This window comes from Pseudonaja textilis, chromosome 4, assembly GCF_049901715.1.
Source record: "Pseudonaja textilis isolate UNSWEBS1 chromosome 4, rPseTex1.2, whole genome shotgun sequence".
Lineage (NCBI taxonomy): Eukaryota > Metazoa > Chordata > Lepidosauria > Squamata > Elapidae > Pseudonaja > Pseudonaja textilis.
The window spans coordinates 90,311,232-90,333,648 of NC_141993.1; the positions used below are offsets into that span (position 1 = coordinate 90,311,232).

Below are 22,417 nucleotides of genomic sequence, written 5' to 3' on the forward strand. Positions count from 1 at the left end.
GAGGGAGGGAGGGAAAGGGGGAGAGAGAAAGAAAGAGGGGGAAAGGGAGAGAAAAAAAAGAGAGGGGGGAAGAGAGAGGGAGAGGGGAGAGAGAAAGAGAGGGGAGAGCGACAGAAAGAGAAAAAGATAGAGGGAGAGGAAGAAAGGGAAAGAGAAGGGGAGAGAGAGAGAGAAAGAGGAAGAGGGAGAAAAGGGGAGAAAGAGAGAAAAAGAGGGAGGGAAAGAGAAAGAGAGGGAAAGAGAAAGAAAGAGAGGGAGAGAGAAAAAGAGGGAGAGAGAGACGGGAGAGAGAGAAAAAGAGGGAGAGAGAGACGGGAGAGAGAGAAAAAGAGGGAGAGAAAGAGGAAGAAAGAGAAAGAGAGAAAGAAAGAAAGAAAGAAAGAAAGAAAGAAAGAAAGAAAGAAAGAAAGAAAGGGAGAGAGAAAAAGAGGAAGAGACAGAAAGAGAAAGAAAGAGGCGGGGAGAGAGAAAAAGAGGGAGGGAAAGAAAGAGAGGGAGCGAGAAAAAGAAAGAGAGAAAGGGAGAGACGGGGAGAGAGAGAAAAGAGGGAGAGAAAGAGAGAGAAAGAGAGAGGAGAGAGAAAAAGAAAGAAAGAGTGAGCGAGAGAGAAAGACATAGAGGAGAGAGGGGGAGAGAGAGAAAGAGAAAGGGAGAGGTGAGAGAGGAGAGAAAAGAGAAAGGAGAGAAAGAGAGAGAAAAGAGAGAGAAAAGAGAGAGGGAGAGAAAGAAAGAGAAAGAGAGAAAGAAAGAGAGGGAGAGAGAAAGAGGAAGAGACAGAAAGAGAAAGAAAGAGAGAGGGGGAGAGAGAAAAGAGGGAGGGAAAGAAAGAGAGGGAGCGAGAAAAGAAAGAGAGAAAGGGAAAGACAGGGAGAGAGAGAGGGAGAGAGAGAGAAAGAGAGAGGAGAGAGAAAGAAAGAGGAAGAGAGAGAGAAAGAAATAGAGGGGAGAGGGGGAGCGAGAAAAGAGAAAGAGAAAAGGGGGAGAGGGAGCGAGAAAAAGAGGGAGAGAAAGAGAGAGAAAAGAGAGAGGGAGAGAGAAAAGAAAGAAAGAGTGAGCGAGAGAGAAAGACATAGAGGGAGAGAGGGGGAGAGAGAGAAAGAGAAAGAGAGAAACAGGGAGAGAGAAAAAAGGAGAGAAAGAGAGAGAAAAGAGAGGGAGAGAGAAAAGAAATAAGAGGGAGAGAGGGGGAGAGAGAAAAAGAGAAAGGGAGAGGTGGGGAGAGGGAGAGAAAAGAGAAAGGGAGAGAAAGAGAGAGAAAAGAGAGAGAAAAAGAGAGAGGGAGAGAAAGAAAGAGAAAGAGAGAAAGAAAGAGAGGGAGAGAGAAAAAGAGGAAGAGACAGATAGAGAAAGAAAGAAAGGCGGGGAGAGAGAAAAAGAGAGGGGGAGAAAGAGAGAAAAGAGAAAAAGAGGGAGGGAAAGAGAAAGAGAAAGAAAGAGAGGGAGCGAGAAAAAGAGAAAGACGGGGAGAGAGAAAAAAGAGGGAGAGAAAGAGAGAGAAAAGAGAGAGAAAGAGAAAGAAAGAGAGGGGGAGAGAGAGAGAAAGAAATAAGAGGGAGAGAGGGGGCGAGAGAAAAAGAGAAAGGGAGAGACGGGGAGAGGGAGAGAAAGAGAGGAAAAAAGAGAGAGAAAAAGAGGGAGGGAGAGAAAGAAAGAAAGAAAGAAAGAAAGAAAGAAAGAAAGAAAGAAAGAAAGAAAGAAAGAAAGAAAGAAAGAAAGAGAGGGGGAGGGAGGGAGAGGGATGAATGGTGGGAATCTCAGCGGAGTCCTTCCTAACTTTGCCCCGAACCTCCTAAGCTGGAAGCGCCAAGCCAGCGTCAGAGATAACCAGCCGACAAGACCGTCGTCAGTTGAGTCAGTGGACACAAGAGAAGGCTGTGCAGAGCGCAAGGGAAGGGCTGGGAAGCAGCGGTCAAGGAGACAGAAATCGCTAAAAGAAGCGACAGCCAGACAAGGGGAGGGAACCTTCCATTCAAGGGCCCACCCTCCTCTTCCTCCTCCTCCTCCTCTTCCTCCTCCTCCTCCTCCTCGAAGCCGACCACGCCAGAAACCTCCATCGCAAGGAGGAGTGGGTGGCACTGAAGACGGCCAAGGGATCTCAAGACAGTCTTACAAAAAAATTTTTTTCTTTTCTTTTCTTTCTTTTTTTAAAATCCAGTGTTATAAACCAGAAGCAGAGGCACATCATCATCCCTGGGACGTTTTATGAAAGAAATGTCTCCGGTTCAAGGACTAAGGGAATGCTTGTAAATTCCAGAGAGAGAGAGAGAGAGAGAGAGAGAGAGGTGGAAAAATTTTAAAAAAATACAAATCAAGGTAAGACTTTGCTGATTCCGAGCTACGGGCGGCGATTCTTGGGGTGAAAAGGCAGAATACGAATGGGATCAAAATAATAACGGGGAAGAAAAGATAAAAGCCTGGAGGAAATTTATGTTCTGGGAGAAGAAGGTGTCGAAAGCTCCCCCCTAGATTTATTGTGGCTTAAATCTAGCACTAAATATTTTATTTCCAAACGTACAATCCAACCCTGGCCAGCAATTACTCTTTTTCCAAGCCAGAGAAATAACTAATGATAATAATAGTTCCGGATTTAAAACACACCTTATTCCTTACCTGGAATAAGCCCCATGGAATATATACATTAAAAAAAAAAAGAATGATTTGTGAACTGACAGGGATCGAATTGTAGCGTCAATAATTTCCTGAAGTGTTATTTGTATAAATTCCCCCCCCCCCCAAAAAAAAAATATGGATTGTAACTTTTCCCCTCCAAAAAGACAAATTCAGCTCAAATAAAATCGGACTCACCCGTGTCAACTACAGAGAAAAAGGACCGGAGAAAAAAAAAAAAGGGAATATTTTTTTTTCTTTTATTTTACAACCGATCGGATTATAATTATTCCAACTTTGCATTAGACGGGTTATTTCAACGAAAACCAAACCCTTAAATTCCTGTGTAATAATTATCAAGCATTTCTTTTATTACCTAGAGAGAGAAGATTCCCTTCGGAACAAGTTCTGAATCCTGATGCCACGTGCGAAGAATCAAGAATTATTTGCAACCTCGCTCTTCGACAATCCCTGATTTTTAAAGGTGCCTTTTTCACGATTAGCCCAACTTAAGAGGAGGATCTATACCTACACATGGGCCGAGGCTAGCAAGCCCGATTTTTTAAAATTTACTTGGCTTTTTAAGGTATGAACCCGGACAGAAAATCGGAAGGTAGCACTGCTTGGACCAGGATCCCTTGAAGGAGCAAATGAGACATTTTACATCATGCTGGTGGTTCCTGAAAGTCATACCTGGTTGCCTAAGAAGACCAAGTTTCTAGATTCTGGGAAAGGCTTCAATGAAATAATAATTTTAAGCCCAGTCTCCTCGTCTCCACGATGCTCTTGCCTTTGAACGCATCCGACCTCAGGAATGGCTCTCTGCAGATCGACCCCGGGGAATATAATATACTACGCTGGGCCAGCCTGCTCACCCTGACGGTCATCATACCCACCATCGGAGGAAATATCCTTGTCATATTGGCCGTGTCTTTGGAGAAAAAATTACAATATGCCACCAACTATTTCCTGATGTCTTTGGCGGTGGCCGACTTGCTCGTTGGGCTCTTCGTGATGCCGATCGCCCTGCTGACTCTGCTGTTCGGTAAGTGCACGGATTCGGATCGCCCGAACCGACGTTTGGAGATGCCAAGATGGATGCCTCTCCTGGGTTGGCATGCACCGCGGGCGAAGACCGGGGGCGGGGTGGGTGGGGGTGTCAAGTCAAAACGCTATAACAGAATAGCGGAGTTGGAAGGGACCTCGGAGGTCTTCTAGTCCAACCCCTGCTTAAAGAGGAAAGCCTATAACATTCCTGACAAAGATTTGCCCAATTTCTTCTTCAAAGCCTCCAGTGATGGATGGAGCAGCCAACAACTTCTGGAGGCAACTTCCATTCCGCTTGATTAATTGTCCCCACAGTCAGGAAATTCCTCCTTAAGTCCAGGTTGCTTCTCTCCTTGGTTAGTTTCCACCTGTTGCTTCTTGTCCCGCCTTCGGGTGCTTTGGAGAATAATTTGACCTCCCCTCTTCTTTGGGGCAGCCCCCCCAAATAGAATAGACTAGAATAGTGGAGTGGGAAAGGACCTTGGAGGTCTTCTAGTCCAACCCCCTGCTTAGGCAGGAAACCCCTACCACCACTTCAGACAAAGGGCTGTCCAATCTCTTCTTAAAAACTTCCAGCGTTGGAGCATTTACAACTTCTGGAGGCAGGTGGTTCCACTGGTTAATTGTTCTCACTTTCAAGAAGTTTCTCCTTAGTTCCAGGTTGCTTCTCTCTCTCCTGGATTAGTTTCCATCCGTTGCTTCTTGTCCTGCCTTCTGGTTCTTTGGAGAATAGCTTGACTCCCTCTTCTTTGGGGCAGCCCCTCAAATATTGGAAGACTGCTATCATGGCACTTCTAGTCCTTCTTTTCATTAAACTGGACATACCCAGTTCCAGCAACGATTCTTTATATGTTTATACTGCACACCAGAACAACTAGACACAAGAACAGTTTTTTACCGAATGCCATCACTCTGCTAAACAAATAATTCCCTCAACACTGTTCAACTCTTTACAACTATTACCGTTAATCTCACCACTCCTTATCACCCATCCCCTCCCACTTGACTGTTTCCTAGTATGATTTGATTGTTGATTGTAACCTATGACTATCATTAAATGTTGTACGTTATGATTCTTGATTCTTAACAAATATACCTTTTCTTTATGTATACTGAGAGTATTTACACCAAGACAAATTCCTTGTGTGTCCAATCACACTTGGCCAATAAAGTATCCTATCCTATCCTATCCTATCCTATCCTATCCTATCCTATCCTATCTTGTTCTGTTCTGTTCTATTCTATTCTATTCTTCTATCCTATCCTATCCTATCCTATCCTATCCTATCCTATCCTATCCTGTCCTGTCCTGTCCTATCCTATCCTATCTTGTTCTGTTCTATTCTATTCTATTCTATTCTATTCTATTCTATTCTATTCTATTCTATTCTATTCTATTCTATTCTATTCTATTCTATTCTATTCTATTCTATTCTATTCTTCTATCTTATCCTATCCTATCCTATCCTATCCTATCCTATCCTATCCTATTTATCCTCCAGTCTCCTAGTCCTCTTTGTAGCTCTTCCCTGCACTCTTTCTAGAGTCTCAAAATCTTTTTTACATCGTGGGGACCAAATCTTTGATGCAGAATTCCAAGTGTGGCCTTCCCAAGACATTATAAAATGGCATTAAGACTTCACGTGATCACCAACAGTGGAAGACTGCTACCATGTCTACTTAGGCATACCCAATTCCTGGTTCAGTTAAGAGTTTTCGCTCCCCCTAAACTCACTCTGGTTCCCACTGATGGGCTGGCTGAGGAATTCTGGGAGTTGAAGTCCGCAGGTCTTAATGTTGCCAAGGTTGGACACCCCCACCCCCCACCTTAAAAACCAGGCAAAACCTCTTCTAAGGGTTGCAGAAAGGAGGTAGGGGTTGCTCAAAGACAGGAATCCGGATCGCAAACGCACACCAGGCATCATCACTCCTCAACGTGTTTTTGCTACTTAAACCCAACTTGCCGCAGGCAGAAGCCGAAACCTCTTCGTGAAATGTAAAAAATATGAGCAGAATTCTCCAGAATTTTTGGGCCAAGGGCATAGTGAGCCTCGGTAAAACAGAGATTTCGTCAAAGGCCCCATACATGATTCCAGAAAGACATTAAATCAGCACTCGATCCGGAGTTCTGAGTTCAGGGCGTCCTTAAGTCACTTGCTAAAGCAAGTTTAAAAATTTAAATTTAAATAAAAAGTTCTGAGTTTGGTAGTTCAGGGCATTGTTAAGTCACTTGCTAAAGCAAGTTTAAAAATTTAAATTTAAATAAAAAGTTCTGAGTTTGGTAGTTCAGGGCATTGTTAAGTCACTTGTTAAAGCACGTTTAAAAATTTAAATTTAAATTAAAAGTTCTGAGTTCGGTAGTTCAGGGCATTGTTAAGTCACTTGTTAAAGCAAGTTTAAAAATTTAAATTTAAATTTAAAAAACGTTCAGGAGTTCAGGGCGTTGTTAAGTCACTTCTTAAAGCAAGTCTAAAAATGCTAAACCAGGAAGTCTGGATGAAGCTCACCAAATACAGGGGGTCCCTCGACTTACAACCATAATTGACCCCCAAATTTCTCTTGTTAACAGAGACATTTGTGAAGGGAGTTTTGGCCCCATTTTACAACCTTTTCTTGCCACCGCTGTTGAGTGAATCACTGCAAGTTGTTAAGTTAGGGACACGGTTGCTAAGTGAATGTGGCTTCCCCCAGGGACTTTTGTTATCGGAAGGTCACAACAAAGGGATCGCATGACCCCGGGAACATGCCGACCGTCATGAATATGAATCAGTTGACAAGCATCTGAATTCTGATGACGTGACCGTGCGGATGTTGCAACGGCCGTCAGTGTGAAAAATGGACATCCGTTGCTTTTGGCAGAGCCGTTGTAACTTTGAATGGTCGCTAAATGAACTGTTGTTAAGTCGAGGACTACCTATAATCGGCTAAAAGTCCACCCATGCAAGAGCTTTTATATAGGCCAGTGGTGGCTAACCTTTTGGGGCTCCTGTACCCCAAATTATGCACACGCTTGCGCTCGCGTGCCAACACCCAGAAGGCAATGTGTGCGTCCCCCCACGTCCCCTATGCATGCATGCGCAATCCCTCCTCCTCACCCCCTTACCTGCCCTGTGCCTCCCAGCTGATTTTCGGCCCATTTGAAGCCTTTTCCAGCCTCCCAGAGGCTTCAGGAAAACTTCTGCGGGCTTTGCAGGCCGATAAAAGGGCCCGTTTCATCACTTCTGGTATTTCTGAACGTTTCGTTAGCAGCAGACATTCTGGGCTCAGTTTTGGTTGCACCTTGAGCGCTACCTGTATTGCAATACTTGTAAGTGTCAGGGCTCCGGGAGTTGCCCCCCCATTTAAAATCACGAGTCTCGAGCCAAACTTCCAAAACTTCAAAAGGATTTATTGGGAGTTAACGTGTCCGGCACTGCCTGGGTGCAGCCGACTCTGAGATACATCATTCCTTGTCAACCCTTGACCCTGGTTTTCCTCCCCACCGCCTGGGTTTATCCTAATTCATATTCTCCAATGGGACACCTCCATAGCCCAGAGTCATCAATCAGGCTCTCCAGTTAGATATTTGCATGGCAGAAACTTCGGTCGCCTAGAAATTATCTATGTGTTCTGACCCAAACTTTGTTCCAAGGAAACAAACACCAAACAGAGGTAACAGCAAAACCTTTTAATGATTCTTGACGAATTCCGTTCCTTCCCGGTTAAAAGGCTGTTTCAAACTCATTGTCTCTGATAAGAACGAGCCTTGTCAAGGTAGTGCAAGGCTGCCAAGAACACTAGATAAAGTTGCTAAGAAATATTTCAAACACAAAGAGTCTCCAAACACCAACCAAGATATCCCGAACGTCCACCAGGCTCGAGTGCAAAAACGTCTTTGCTTCCTGCAAAGAACTCCGGTTTCTCAGCTGGCCTTTATCCCTTAAGGGAGGGGCCATTACCTTGCAGCCTTACTCCCGAGTCGCCCGTGCTGCTGCAGCTGCTCTTCCCTTCGAGCAGCCCTGCGCGCACACGCACTTGGCACAGGCTCCTCGGGGTGCTCCTCATCACTGCTGCCAGCCTCCACAATGTCCAAAGGCAGCGCTCCACTCCCTAATGGTCCTGGCCCCATCAATGCATCCCACGAAGGCCCCTCATCTGAGTCCTCGCTCTCCGAGACCTCAGCCATCCCCACCGGCTGCCAGCGAACCACAACACTAGGAAAACATTTATGGAATGCACTGCTTCCCCTCTCCCTTTCTGCTGGCACCTCTGAAAGACCAGAGAAATATTTTATGAGTTGACAGTAAACATGAAAAACCGTCAGGTCATTTTTTTTTTACTGCAAATTGGCACTGAAGGAACAGTTGTAATTTGAGGACAACTTGTGGCTCTTTCCTTTCGCAGCCTCGGGAAATTATTCTGACCTTTCTGTTTCAGAAAAGCCCTGGCCGCTTCCGCCGTACCTCTGCCCCGCCTGGCTGTTCCTCGACGTCCTTTTTTCGACAGCCTCCATCATGCACCTCTGCGCCATCTCCTTGGACCGCTACGTCGCCATCAAAAAGCCCATCCAGGCCAGCCAGTACAACTCGCGGGCAACCACCCTGATCAAAATAGCAGTGGTGTGGCTGATCTCCATAGGTGAGTGTTTGTGGGTGGTGGGTGGGAGGGAACAGGGATTGGTTAATGCACAGGAGGAAGGGGTGAAATGGCATTGGAGGAGAGGAAGAATGGACAGGATGAAATGGGCAGGCGCGTAAGAGTAGAGTAGAGTAGAGTAGAGAACAAGGTATAGCAGGGGTGGGCAATTATGGCCCTTTTATGAATTATGGACTTCAACTCCCAGAATTCCTGAGCAAGCCATGCTATCTCAGGAATTTTGGGAGTTGAAGTCCACAAGTCATAAAGGGGCCATAGTTGCCCACCTCTGAGGTACAGGAATAGCATAGAGTAGAATAAGGAATAGGAATAGGAGTGGAGTAGAATAAGGAATAGGAACAGAACAGAACAGAAAATGGAATAGAATAGAATGGAATAGAACAGAACAGAACGGGGAGTGGGAGTGGCTTGTTGACTGGGCATGGCTTGGTGGTCACATGACTGGCTGGGCGTAGCTTGTATGTGAATATTATAAATATTTATGTACATGTTTATTTTCTTATAAAAAAGAGCAACTTTTACCCAAAATCAGACAAAGCAGGCAAGCAGATTGAGTTGCTCACAGAATCACAGATTCACTCAGAGACCTATCTTTCTGCAATCTGCTACGTGAGTCTGTCACATAAAATTTGCTTGCAAGCAAACTCACAAAATTAACTCACAACACACCATGTATGTAAATATTGAATTTTTTTATAAAAAAAGAGCAACTTTTACCCAAAATCAGACAAAGCAGGCAAGCAGATTGAGTTGCTCACAGAACCACAGATTCACTTAGAGATCTACCTTTCTGCAATCTGCTTCCTGAGTCTGTCACATAAAATTTGCTTGCAAGCAAACTCATAAAATTTGCTAGTAAGCAAACTCACAAAATTAACGCACAACACACCATGTATGTAAATATTGAATTTTTTTATTTTAAAAAAGAGCAACTTTTCCCCGAAATCAGACAAAGCAGGAAGGCAGATTGAGATGTTCACAGAATCGCAGATTCTCTCAGAGATCTATCTTTCGGCAGTCTTCTACCCGAGTCTGCACTGAAAAATAGAAACTTCAGTCCTAAGGAAGGTTCAGCTCTGCTTTTAGATTAGCTAGAAAGCAAGAAATCCAACCATTTCTTGCTTTCTAGCTAATCTAAACCTCCCAGAAAAGCTGATAGTTGGAACAGCTGATGGTCGGGGGGGAAAAAAAAGGAAAAATAGTAACCTACCAAAAATTAGGCGAAAGCACAAGGCAGGCAAGTTGGAGGGTGCGCGTGCCAGGTAAGGCATGGAGTAGGCGGAGCAAGAGGGGCTGGGCCAGCCAATGGCGTGATTTGCCGGTTCTCCAAATTGCACAGAATTGTAACAACCGGTTCTATAGAACTGGTCTGACCAGGTAGAATCCCACCCCTGCAGCAAATCTGGCTGAGGAATTCTGGGAGTTGAAGTCCACAAGTCTCAAAGTTGCTAAGGTTGGAGACCCCCCCCCCTTTTTTTATGGTATTATACACACCTGTTGCCTTACTGATCTTATCAAGAGTAGTTTTTAAGCCTTTTGACAAGGATAATTGCAGTCACACATTAAGTCTCAAAAGGGGGCTTTTTATAGCAGAAGCTTTTTAATCCCCATGGAATTCCTGGAGATTATGAACCAAGGTACAATGATTTTCCAAATTTTCGAATATCCTTCCCTGAAATCGGATGCCTCTTTCTCCCTACTGTTTGGACCCTCAAGGCTTCCCTCACTTATGCCTCAGAAGACCGTATAATATTGTCGGAATCACAGCCCAAAGTCCCAGAGTTGGAGACAGTAGAATAACAGAGTTGGGAGGGACCTTGGGAGGTCTTCTAGCCCAACCCCCTGCTCAAGCGGGAGACCTTATACAATTCCGGACAATTGGATCTCCCGATTCTTCTTCAAAACCTCCAAACATCCACAACTTCTGGAAGCAAGCTGTTCCACTAGTTGATTCTTCTGCCAGGAAATTTCCCCTTGTTTCTAGATCGCTTCTCAACCTCGATCAGTATCCCTAGGACTTGGGTTCTGCGCAGAATCTGGCTCCATTTCTGTTTCCTCCTCCAATGATGATACCCAAAACACCGATGCTCAAACTGGTATTCTTCTCCGAGTCTTCTGGGTGAAAATAGATGCCGGTGCAGCCCCTTCCTCAAAGGGTGAGGGACGTTCATCCAGAAGGCTGTGGGGTCTTTGGTGCTCTCTGAGCTTGCAGAAATTCCGTGGCCCGACATCACTGAAGGTGGTCACTTAGCTGGGCCATGAAACGTCTGCAAAGAAACCCCCGAGCTTCAATTGGAATTAGAATTCTTTATTGGCCGAGGGTGATTGGACACACAAGGAATTTGTCTCCGGTGTGTAAGGTCTCGTGGTGGTCCCAAGGGTGCTTGTTTCAAGAAGAAAACTGGACTTGTCCGTTTTTTCTCTAAAGACGTTTCTATTCTCCTCCAAGATGCTTCTTCAGCTATGGCTGGAGGGTGGGGGGTGGAAGGGTTTATACGCCTTGCAGACAGCTGGTCGTTTGCATCTTTTTAGAGAGTTGTTGAGGCCACTTGGAGGTTTATCTGTGTCCTCGGGATCACCTGAGTGGTGCAAATGCGTGTGGAACTGCTGAAAGGACTTTGCTGTAGACTGGAGATAGATGGTGACATATCCCTCCCCGTCTGTTGAGATAGGACCGTTTAATTTGGAGATAGATGGCCTCTTGGACCCCTACTTTCAAACCAGCGGTCCTCTCTGCCCAAAATGTGGACTTTGCCGTCTTCAAAAGAGCGGCCCTTGTCTTTTAAATGCAGATAAGACTACTGAATCTAGTTCGGATGGGTTTGTTCTCCTATGTTGGACCATGCGTTTATGCAACTTTGGGACAACCCTGACCTGGATGACCGAGAACCTCGACAGACAATAAGCTCTTAGTGTGCGTAGAAGCAACAAGTGACAAATCATGATTAGAACTGATCACTTCTAATATTTTATAATTTATCACAAGGACCCCACAACCTTCCTCCTCCCAAACCCCACTCCCTACAGACACTGACGATCTCATTCAATTGGGCAATCAAGTGTCTGTAAGGAAAAGACGCAGTGGCTCAGTGGCTAAGATGATCCGAAAGGTCAGCAGTTGGGCGGTTCGAATCCCTAGCACCCCGTAATGGAGTGAGCTCCCGTTACTTGTCCCAGCTTCTGCCAACCTAGCACTTCGAAAGCATGTAAAAAAAATGCAAGTAGAAAAATAGGTACCCCTCTGGTGGGAAGGGAACCGTGTTTTCCGTGCGCCTTTGGGCGTTTAGTCCTGCCGGCTACATGACCACGGAGACGTCTTCGGACAGCGCTGGCTCTTCGGCTTTGTAACGGAGATGAGCACTGCCCCCTAGAGCCAGAAATGACTAGCACGGATGGGAGAGGGAAACCTTTATCTTTACTTAAGGAAAGGACCAAGCTCAGAGAACCCCAAGGACCTCACAGTTCAATCCCGAGCTACTTTCTCTTCCATTCGGGCTCCCATCTGCAGATCTTCCCAACCAGTGTCCGCTCCTCAAAATACTCTGAGGTCCTCCCTTTCACATAGGTGTAGATTGAAGTTCATTGCTTTTTCCACTTCCTTTCCAGGCATCGCAATTCCGATCCCGATTCGCGGGATCGAAGAAAACGGCGCCGACTTTCAAAACTTCACCTGCGTGCTAAAGCCCAGCCGTTTCGGTGACTTCATCCTGTACGGTTCGATAGCCGCCTTCTTCGTCCCGCTGGCCATCATGGTGGTGAGTTACTTCCTGACCATCCGGGTCCTGCACAGGAAAGCTTACTTGATCAACAAGCCGCCTCCACGCCTGACTTGGAACGCCATCTCCACCGTTTTCCAGCGGGAGGTGACGACGCCCGGGTCCTCGCCAGAAAAAATGGCCATGCTGGACGGTACCCGCAAGGACAGAGCCTTGCCAAATGGGAGCGAACAAATGCTGGTACGCAGGATGTCCACCGTCGGGAAAAAATCGGTCCAGTCGATCACCAACGAACAGCGGGCATCCAAGGTGCTGGGGATCGTGTTCTTCCTTTTTTTGGTGATGTGGTGTCCTTTCTTCATCACCAACATCACCTCGGTCCTGTGCAAATCCTGCAGCGAGGAGTTCATTCAGATGTTGATGGAGATCTTCGTCTGGATCGGCTATGTCTCCTCAGGGGTGAATCCGCTGGTCTACACCCTTTTCAACAAGACCTTCCGGGAAGCCTTCGGCAGGTACATCACCTGCAATTACCAGACTTCGGCTGCCGGCAGAGCCTCCCGGAAACCCTCTGCCAGACTTTCGTTCCGGAATTCAATGACTGAGAACTCCAAGATTTTTATGATGCACCACGGCAGGCGGAACGGGATCAATCCGGTCAGCTACCCAAACCACCGGCTTTGCAGTTCACCCATCCAGTCGTCGTCGGCTGTTCTGCTGGACACGTTGCTCCTCACTGAGCACGAAGTGAACAAAACAGAAGAACAAGCCAGCTATGTGTAGCCTGGTGTTGGGAAACACGCACCCCGTGCGTGCGAAGCCCACCGGGGAAACGCCAGTATGTATATATGGTTTTCATCCACTATTTATACGATTCCTAATGGCAGTTTTAATAATTGGTCTCCTCCTGCCCCAAGACCCCCTCCATTTAGTCCAGTGTTTAAGCGGTAAAGCAAGCTTTCCGGCACTGTGGTTTATAAACGGAGGAGCCTTAATAAATAAATACAGCTACGGCAAGTCTCGGCTTTCCTTCATCTCCGATTTGTGTGACAAAAACGGCAAAGGGCTACTTTGTCAAACATACGCAAGGTTTGTGCCTTTTACCCAAGGATGCTTACGCTTAGGAATAAAGTGTGTATCTTAAATTCATCTAGGAATTCATTAGCGTCTTCTTCCCCGCAAACAAGGGAAGATTAAAAGGCCAGCTATTTCCAAATGTGTTAAACTTTGCTCTTGTGGTCTACGGCAGCGGTCCCCAACTTCGCAGCTTGGTGGCCCAGCTTGGGGGGAGGGAGAGGGATACCCAGGCTATATGAGTGGTGGGCCGGTGCGCAAGCATGCATAGCTCAACTGCTGGCCCGCCACTCGCCTGATTCCAAATAGCAGTGGGCCACAGCCCAGGTGTTGAGGACTCTTCTTCTATGGGCAGGTCTCAAAAACCCAAGTCTCTCTAATAAATCTCAGCTTGGCCAGATGAATTATGCACGTATATTTTTTTTTTCTTACAACACTGCAGGCAGATAGTCCTCATATTAAGACCGGTCGCTTAATGACTGTTCAAAGGTACAACAGAAACACACGCGCACACACACACCCGCAAAAGGTACTTATGATCTGGTTGTAAACGTTCCAATGGTTGTGTCAACTAAAAAATACTTCTTTGGTCTTTTAGTTGTCAGCGGAAACGGAGTGGGTGAAAGCAGTGCATTCCTAAAATGCTTCAGATAATGGCTAGGCAGCCAAAGCTATTGGTGCACAAGATTATTACTGGAGAGCATGATTGATGACTCTTGGCTATGGATGTGTCCCATTGGAGAATATACATCCAGGGGGTGGAGGAAGACCAGGGTCAAGGGGGAAATGAATGATGTGTCTCAGAGTCGGCTGCACCCAGGTCACTCCTAATAAATCAATATTTTTACTCTGAGAGATGTGGCTAGAAACATGATTTGAACGAGAGTGGATTTGGCAGCACCCAATAGGCCCCCGTTTATGGCCGTGGGCAGCGTCCTGAGGCCATATGGACTCAAATTATGCTATTTTATTTTATTTTTGGCCAGAAACTGGAATTTAGTTCCAGTTTTGGTCAAAACCCCCTCAAAGCAGACAACGACCATGTAATGACCGCTATGTTAATGATCATGTGATTCACTTAATGACCATTGCAAAAAAAAGTTTGTAAAATCTAGTGTGGTCATGTGTTGATTGGCTTGACTATAGGACATAAAGGGTTCAATTAATGGTCATAAACCGAGGACTGCCTGTATTTTGTTCCCAGCAATGCCTAGTCCTCTAGCCCTGGGCTTTGTGTCTTGTCTGCAGTTATTTCATCAAAAGAAAAGGTTAATTCAGCCATGTTCAAGAACATGATTAATTTAGCTGCTTTTTACTTACTGAGAATTTTCCAGTGCAAGAATTCCTCTCCAGCATCCAGAGCAATTCTTCCTGGTATCTAATTTTGACCAATATTATAACAGTCCATAGAAACATTTTATACAAGGGTCTTGAAAACTCTGGTTCTGCTTTATATGGTGAGGACTTACAAAGGAAACTGAACTGATAGGAATATTTCTATAGGAAGGTTTTCTGTTTTGAATGAATGAATAAACGACATTAGAGCAGTGTTTCTCAGCTTTGGCAGCCTGAAGATGTGAGGACTTCAACTCCCAGAATTCCCCTGGCTGGCCAGGGAATTCTGGGAGTTGAAGTCCATAACATCTTCAAGCTGCCAAGATTGAGAATCACGGAATTACAGCGATCGATAAAATGACAGGGAAGTTTACATCCTGATGTACAAGTAATTAATTACGGGTATCTGTAACGTACGGAAGCCTAAAGAAATGTCCTTAAAAATGCACAGTGCACTATAAAGTGACAAAGCATATGATAAATGTAAGATTAAAAAATAAATTAAAAAATAAATGAGATACTCACCACCTGTGTAATCTATATATAAAAAAGCAAAATACCCCTCACGCATCATCACAAAATCTCCAGAACCATAAAGCCACAAACTTGAAATTGGGCCCGTATGTTCCTCTTAGCTTCTAGGGGCTCACTAAGAAAGGATTTTTCGAAATGACCATCAGAGAATTAGTATTTTCTATATTATTATTATTATTATTATTATTATTATTATTATTACCGTGTTTCTCTTAAAATAAGGCCAGGTTTTATATTTTTTTGAGCCCTGAAAAAATGGCTGGGCCGTCTTTCCAGGGGTTACTTAATTCTCCCCCTTGCATCCTCATCTAGAGCGCCTGCGGGCAGCCTCGCCACCAGCCGCTTCTAACGGGTGATCATGCACCTTTGCTGCAGATCCAAGACCTTTGGCACCCGCCGCTGTTGATTTCCCTTCTGCCCATTCCGCCGCCACGTTTGGAGCTGCCGCGTCTGTGTTTGGAGTGCTGCTGCCATTTGGAGCACCGCCGTCATGTTTGGAGCTGCCACTTCCGCGTTTGGAGCTGCCGCCGTGTTTGGAGTGGCGGCGGTGCTCCAAACGGCGGCGGTGCACCAAACGCGGAAGCAGCAGCTCCAACTGCGGACATGGCAGCTCCAAACAGCGGCTGTGCTCCAAAGAGCGGTGGGGTTCCAAACGCGGAAGTGGCAGCTCCAAACACGGCGGCAGCTCCAAATGCGGAAGCGGAAGCGGCAGCTCCAAACGGCAGCAGTGCTCCAAACAGCGGCAGCGCTCCAAACAGCGGCAGCGCTCCAAACGTGGAAGCGGCAGCTCCAAACGTGGAAGTGACAGCTCCAAACGTGGTGGCATCATGGGCAGAAGGGAAATCAACAGCGGCGAGTGCTGAAGGTCTTGGGTCTGCCACAAAGGTGCTTGGCAGGAGTAGGGAGCTCTCCGCGCTCTGCGGTGATCGCCCATTAGGAGCAGCTGGTGGCGAGGAATTGCTGCCCGCATGGCGCTCCTAACGGCAAGACCCCCCACTTCGCATGTTTTAAAATAGGCCTAAATTTGGGGGGAGGGGCTTAATTTCATTTTATGCCTAGAAAACATGCTGGGTCTTCCTATTGGGGGAGGTCGTATTGTTGGAGAAACACGGTATTATTATTATTATTATTATTATTATTATTATTATTATTATTAACACGCTCTGATGCTAAGGAGTTCTACTCCCCCTCCCCACCTGAAAAGAAATCTGTCCCAAATGCAAAACACAAGCAAAGGAAAGGAGTTTCAGTTTCGTAACACCAAGAAGCTTTAGTACAGAACAGTTGAGCTAAGCCACACCCAGGCTCCTTGCTGTCTCCTTCCTGTTCACGCAGCAAATACTGCTTCAGTTTCCAAACAGCCCTCAACTCTCTCACACATTGACACACTCACACACTTAAAAGAAAAAAAAAGAATAAATCAGAGTCACAGATAAATGAAGCTGTTTTTTAGGATTAGATAATTCCAACACAGAAAATATTTCGCCAAGGTGTTGCAAAATTCATCAAGATACTATGAAAATCGCATGTTTTGGGTCAATAATGAAACACAGGCAGCCCTTGAGTTACAACAGTCCATTTAGTGACCATCTGAAGTTGCAAACAGCACCAAAGAAAGCAACTTATGACCTTTTTTCACACTTACGACCGTTGAAGCATTTCCCCCCCCGTAGTCGTATGATCAAAATTCAGGCTTTTGGCAACTGACTTCTACTTATGACGGTGGTGACATGATCCCCTTTTGCGACTTTCTAACACACAAACTCAACAGGTGAAGCCTTAACAACCGTGCTCCTAGCTTAACAACTGCAGTGACAGTAACAAGCTAACAAGGTCGTAAAATGGGGCAAAATTCACTTAGCAAATATCTCACTTCCCCACAGAAGTGTTGAGCTCAATGACGGTCGTAAGCTGGAGGACTTTCCCTGTAGGCACCGAATGCTGCAAAATGAAAGTCATAAATAATTCTTGCGGAGCTTATTATAACGTACCGCAGGAATGTCCAAGTAAATTGTCACTCTGGAGCGCGTGGCCTTTAATTAACTCGGCTAGGTATAATTTTTGAACTTTCACTGATGTACGCTCCTAAGGATCAGAGGAACAGTTAACAGGATGCCGGGCCCAGTCCAAGCAGAAAGGAAAATTAAAGGGATTATTATTCATAATCTGATATAAGAGGGCCTAAGGTGCCCCAAATAACGCGGAACGGGTCCAATTGGAGATAGTATCCGATGGCTGTATAATTTAAATTCCCCCGATGGTGTGGCCTTTGCTCAAAAGGAACCAAGATTCCAGATATCTTGAGAAAAAATTGGATGCTTTATCTAGACATCTGAAGGCCACTGAGGAGGGCACTAAAATTAATGGGTGACAACAGCAAACGATAACCAGCAAATAAAAGGAACGAAATTATAAATAGTACTTTTTTTTTTTCCAACCTTCTGTCATCCTAGGACAATGGGTTTTGTTTTCCTTCTTTTGACCCTGACAGCATGAGTTGTGAACTACCTCTGGGCCTTCCTTGATATATGTGGAAGAAGGAAAGGGAGGGAAGGGAGAGAGAGAGAGAGAGAGAGAGAGAGAGAGAGAGAGAGACTGGGCTGGGGGGGAAGGAAGGAAGGAAGGAAGGAAGGAAGGAAGGAAGGAAGGAAGGAAGGAAGGAAGGAAGGAAGGAAGGAAGGAAGGAAGGAGTAAGAATAGAAAAGTCAGGAGGGAAAGAAAAAGGGGGAGAGAAAGAAGAGAGAGAGAAAAAGGAGGAAGAGATAAAAGAACAGAGGAAGGAAGGAAGGAAGGAAGGAAGGAAGGAAGGAAGGAAGGAAGGAAGGAAGGAAGGAAGGAAGGAAGAAGAAATAAGAATAGAAAAGTCAGGAGGGAAAGAAAAAGGGGGAGAGAAAGAAGAGAGAGAGAAAAGGAGGAAGAGATAAAAGAATAGAGGAAGGAAGGAAGGAAGGAAGGAAGGAAGGAAGGAAGGAAGGAAGGAAGGAAGGAAGGAAGAAGAAGAAATAAGAATAGAAAAGTCAGGAGTGAAAGAAAAAGGGGAGAGAAAGAAGAGAGAGAGAAAAAGGAGGAAGAGATAAAAGAATAGAGGAAGGAAGGAAGGAAGGAAGGAAGGAAGGAAGGAAGGAAGGAAATGAGGCAGAGAAGGAAGGAAAGGAAAAGGAGGAAGTGAGAGAGAAAAAGAAAAGAGAGGAGAGGAGAAAGAAAAGAAAGGAGGTTTGAAATGGTTTGGGGCTCATGGATTTGCCTTCCCGAAGATCTGAAATGCAATATGATTCGGTCCCTAGCTCCGGGGTGAGCTACAAATGGGGAATTCTGGGATTTAAAATCCACCCCTTTAAAATCCACCAACTGCCAAGGTTGAGGAACTATTCTAGCAACTTCACCAGGAAATCGGCTCTAAAGGAGAATATTTGTAGCTCAGAGTTGAAATGAGGGGTGCTTGGTGCTCTCTGAGCTTTGCGGTTCTTGCAGGCATTTCATTAGTCAGTCTGGGTAACATCACCGGTGCTAATAGAATATAAAATGAGAGCAAACTCCAACCCCTTCTAGCTCTGATGATGTTCCCTAGTTGGGTAATGAAACGTCTGCAAGAAAATAGCCAAGTTCACAGAGCATCAAGGACCCTACATTCGTTGTCCTCCTCCTCCTCCTCTCCACAAACCCCACTCCCTTCTAGCCCTGATGATGTTCCCTAGTTGGGTAATGAAATTCTTCAAGAAAACAGCCAAGCTCAGAGAGCACCAAGGAGCCCACAGTCCTCCCACCTCCCTACAAACCCTTCTCCCCTTCTAGTCCTGATGGTGTTTCCCTGGTTGGGTCAAATGTCTGCAGGAAAAACCATCCTTTGGAGAGCTCGTCTGCTCCAAGGAGGACAAATCCTTCCGTTCCCCACCATCCAGTCAGAGCTGAAGACGTTTCTTGGAGGAGACGCGAAACGTCTTCAAACAAAAAACAAAGGAAGTCCTTGAAAAAGCACCTTTGGGATGACAATTGGGAGCATTTGCACCAAGACAAATTCCTTGTGTGTCCGATCACACTTGGCCAATAAAGAATTCCATTCCATTCCATTCTTCTAATTTCTATTCCATTTCTATTCCATTTCTATTCTAATTCTATTCCAATTCTATTCCATTCCAATTCATTCTATTCTTCTAATTTCTATTCCATTTCTATTCCATTCCAATTCCAATTCTATTCTATTCTTCTAATTTCTATTCCATTTCTATTCCATTTTCATTTCTATTTCATTTCTATTTCTATTTCATTTCCTATTCTATTCTATTCTAATTTCTATTCCATTTCTATTCCAATCCTATCCTATCCTATCCTTCTAATTTCTATTCCATTTCTATTTCATTTCATTTCATTTCATTATTTCATTTCATTATTTCCTATTCTATTCTATTCTATTCTATTCTATTCTATTCTATTCTATTCTTCTAATTTCTATTCCATTTCTATTCCATTTCTATTCCATTTCCAATTCCAATTCCAATTCTATTCTATTCTATTTTTCTAATTTCTATTCCATTTCTATTCTATTCTTCTAATTTCTATCCCATTTCTATTCTATTTCTATTCTATTCTACCGTGACCTGGATGAGAGAGAATCTCCACAGACACTTGGGCCCAACTCTTCCGGAGAAACGGAGAGCAGGAATCTAGCAACAGAACCGTGGATTCCAACCAGCTGAGCCTCCGTGGGTCTGGAACACAGGGGAGCCTGCAAAATTACCACAGCAATTTGTTCAGTTCCATACTGATGCATTATAAATGTTTTCTTTCGCGGTGGTGTGCGAAAACAAAACGGGGCTTTAATGAGGCTTTAATCACACGAGTGCCGAAATAACAAAAAGAGATTTGCATCAACTTCTCGGAGGCTGAAAAGCTTCGGTGAGATCAGCAAAGCACAGGGAGCAGGCGGGGGGGAGAGAGAAAATCACCCTCTTTGTGTATATAAATATATGCAAATAGAACAATTGCATCCTACAGGCAAATCTCGAACCTGCAACACTTCACTTAACGACGGCCTGAAGTTACCTCATCACTGAAAAAAAAAAGGACTTAAGACCGTTTTTCATACTGGACGACCGCTGCGGCATCCCCGTAGTCGCTTGATTCAAACTCAGGCGCTTGGCCACCGGCTCATATTTATGACGGTCAGCGTCCTGGGGTTGTGGGATTCCTTTCTGTGACCGCTTAGTATTCAGTTAAGCATTCAAGAGTGCCTGCAGCTTCCTTACTGCAGCCGTCTCTCTCTCTCTCACACACATTCTCTTTTTTGTCTCACATTCTTTCTCATGCTCTTTCTCTCGCATTCTTTCTCTCTCTCTCATTATCTCTCTCTTTTTCTCTCATTCTCTTTCTTTCTCTCATTCTTTTTCTTTCTCTCATCCTTTCTCTTTCTCTCGCATTCTCTCTCATTCTGTCTCTCTCTCTCTCTCATGCTTTCTCTCTCACATTCTCTCTTCTCTTTCTTTCATGCTTTCTTTCTCTCTCATTCTCTCTCATGCTTTCTCTCTCTCACATTCTTTCTCATTCTCGCTCTCTCATTCTTTTTCTTTCTCTCATTCTTTTTCTTTCTCTCTCATTCTCTCTCTCTCATTCTTTTTCTCTCATGCTTTCTGTCTCTCACATTCTCTCTCTTCCCTTTCTTTCATGCTTTCTTTCTCTCTCATTCTTTCTCATTCTCTCTCTCTCATTCTTTTTCTTTCTCTCATTCTTTTTCTTTCTCTCATTCTTTTTCTTTCTCTCGCATTCTCTCTCATTCTGTCTCTCTCTTTCTCTCATGCTTTCTCTCTCACATTCTCTCTTCTCTTTCTTTCATGCTTTCTTTCTCTCTCATTCTCTCTCATTCTGTCTCTCTCTCACATTCTCTCTTCTCTTTCTTTCATGCTTTCTTTCTCTCGCATTCTCTCTCATGCTTTCTTTCTCTCACATTCTTTCTCATTCTCGCTCTCTCATTCTTTTTCTTTCTCTCATTCTTTTTCTTTCTCTCTCATTCTCTCTCATTCTCTCTCTCTCATTCTTTTTCTCTCATGCTTTCTGTCTCTCACATTCTCTCTCTTCCCTTTCTTTCATGCTTTCTTTCTCTCTCATTCTTTCTCATTCTCTCTCTCTCATTCTTTTTCTTTCTCTCATTCTTTTTCTTTCTCTCATTCTTTTTCTTTCTCTCTCATTCTCTCTCTCTCATTCTTTTTCTCTCATGCTTTCTGTCTCTCACATTCTCTCTCTTCCCTTTCTTTCATGCTTTCTTTCTCTCTCATTCTTTCTCATTCTCTCTCTCTCATTCTTTTTCTTTCTCTCATTCTTTTTCTTTCTCTCATTCTTTTTCTTTCTCTCGCATTCTCTCGCATTCTGTCTCTCTTATGCTTTCTGTCTCTCACATTCTCTCTTCTCTTTCATGCTTTTTCTCTCTTTCTTTCTCATTCTCTCTCTCATTCTTTTTCTTTCTCTCATGCTTTTTCTTGCTCTTGCATTCTCTCTCATTCTCTTTCTCTCATGCTTTCTCTCTCACATCCCCTCTTCTCTTTCTTTCATGCTCTTTCTCTCTCATTCTCACTCGTCCTTTCTTTCTCTCACATTCTTACTCTCTCTCTCATTCTTTTTCTTGCTCTCGCATTCTCTCTCATTCTCTCTCTCTCATTCTTTCTCTTTCTCTCATGCTTTCTGTCTCTTACATTCTCTCTCTTCTCTTTCTTTCATGCTTTCTTTCTCTCTCATTCTCTCTCTTTCTTTCTCTCATGGTTTCTTTCTCTTGCATTCTCTCTCATGCTCTCTCTCATTCTTTCTCTTTCGCTCATGCTCTTTCTTTCTCTCTCTCGCATTTTCTCTCTCATTCTGTCTCTCGTTCTCTCTTTCTCTCTCTGCCTCTTTTCCACCCCTCTTCAAATTTTAAGCACTCCTTCTGAACGGGGACAAAAAAAGCACCACTTTTTTGTCTTCGAGGGCCGCAGAATTAAATAAATTCTTCCCCGATGCTTTTTATTGCCATCAAATCAATACAAAACTGCTAAGCGCCAAGTGTCAAGGAACTCCTGCCTGGAGTGCGATGTCGTAAAACCCTCAAGGGTACCACCGCGCGCGCTGATAAAAACCGTGTGATTGAATTTCCGAGTCAATTACATTTTATGGCTCCGGGGGCCTTGCTTTGGATAGCTCCGCTATGAATTCTCAACTGCTAGGTATATTTGGGGATGGCTGTACACCAGCCGTCCCCAACTCTTCCAGCTTGGTGGCCCAGACCGGTGTGTATGTGTGTGTCCGGCGCACGTCCACAGCTCTTTTTGTGTGATCAGCGCATGGGTGTTCTCCACTTGTGCGAATGGAGCTCCGCGTGCGAGCAGAGGGTCCTTGCGCTAATCTCCCCTGGCCTGGTTTAGAACACGGCCCGGTAGGTTGGGGACCCTTGCTCTACACACAAACATATGCACACACTCTGTCTGTCTGTCTGTCTGTCTGTCTGTCTA

The 22,417-nt window shown here is 44.7% G+C and overlaps 2 protein-coding genes across 2 annotated transcripts in view; one reads left to right on the plus strand and one right to left on the minus strand.

The window, feature by feature from the left end:
* Nucleotides 1–22,417, minus strand: part of PSMD1 (proteasome 26S subunit, non-ATPase 1) — a 134,727-nt gene that overhangs the window by 63,014 nt on the left and 49,296 nt on the right. The window lies entirely within an intron of this gene.
* HTR2B (5-hydroxytryptamine receptor 2B) lies at nt 2,988–13,581 on the plus strand. The gene is made up of 3 exons (XM_087933722.1): nt 2,988–3,652; nt 8,071–8,271; nt 11,896–13,581. The coding sequence occupies exons 1-3, from the start codon at nt 3,388–3,390 to the stop codon at nt 12,786–12,788; spliced, it is 1,359 nt and encodes a 452-aa protein (XP_087789848.1). The 5' UTR covers nt 2,988–3,387; the 3' UTR covers nt 12,789–13,581.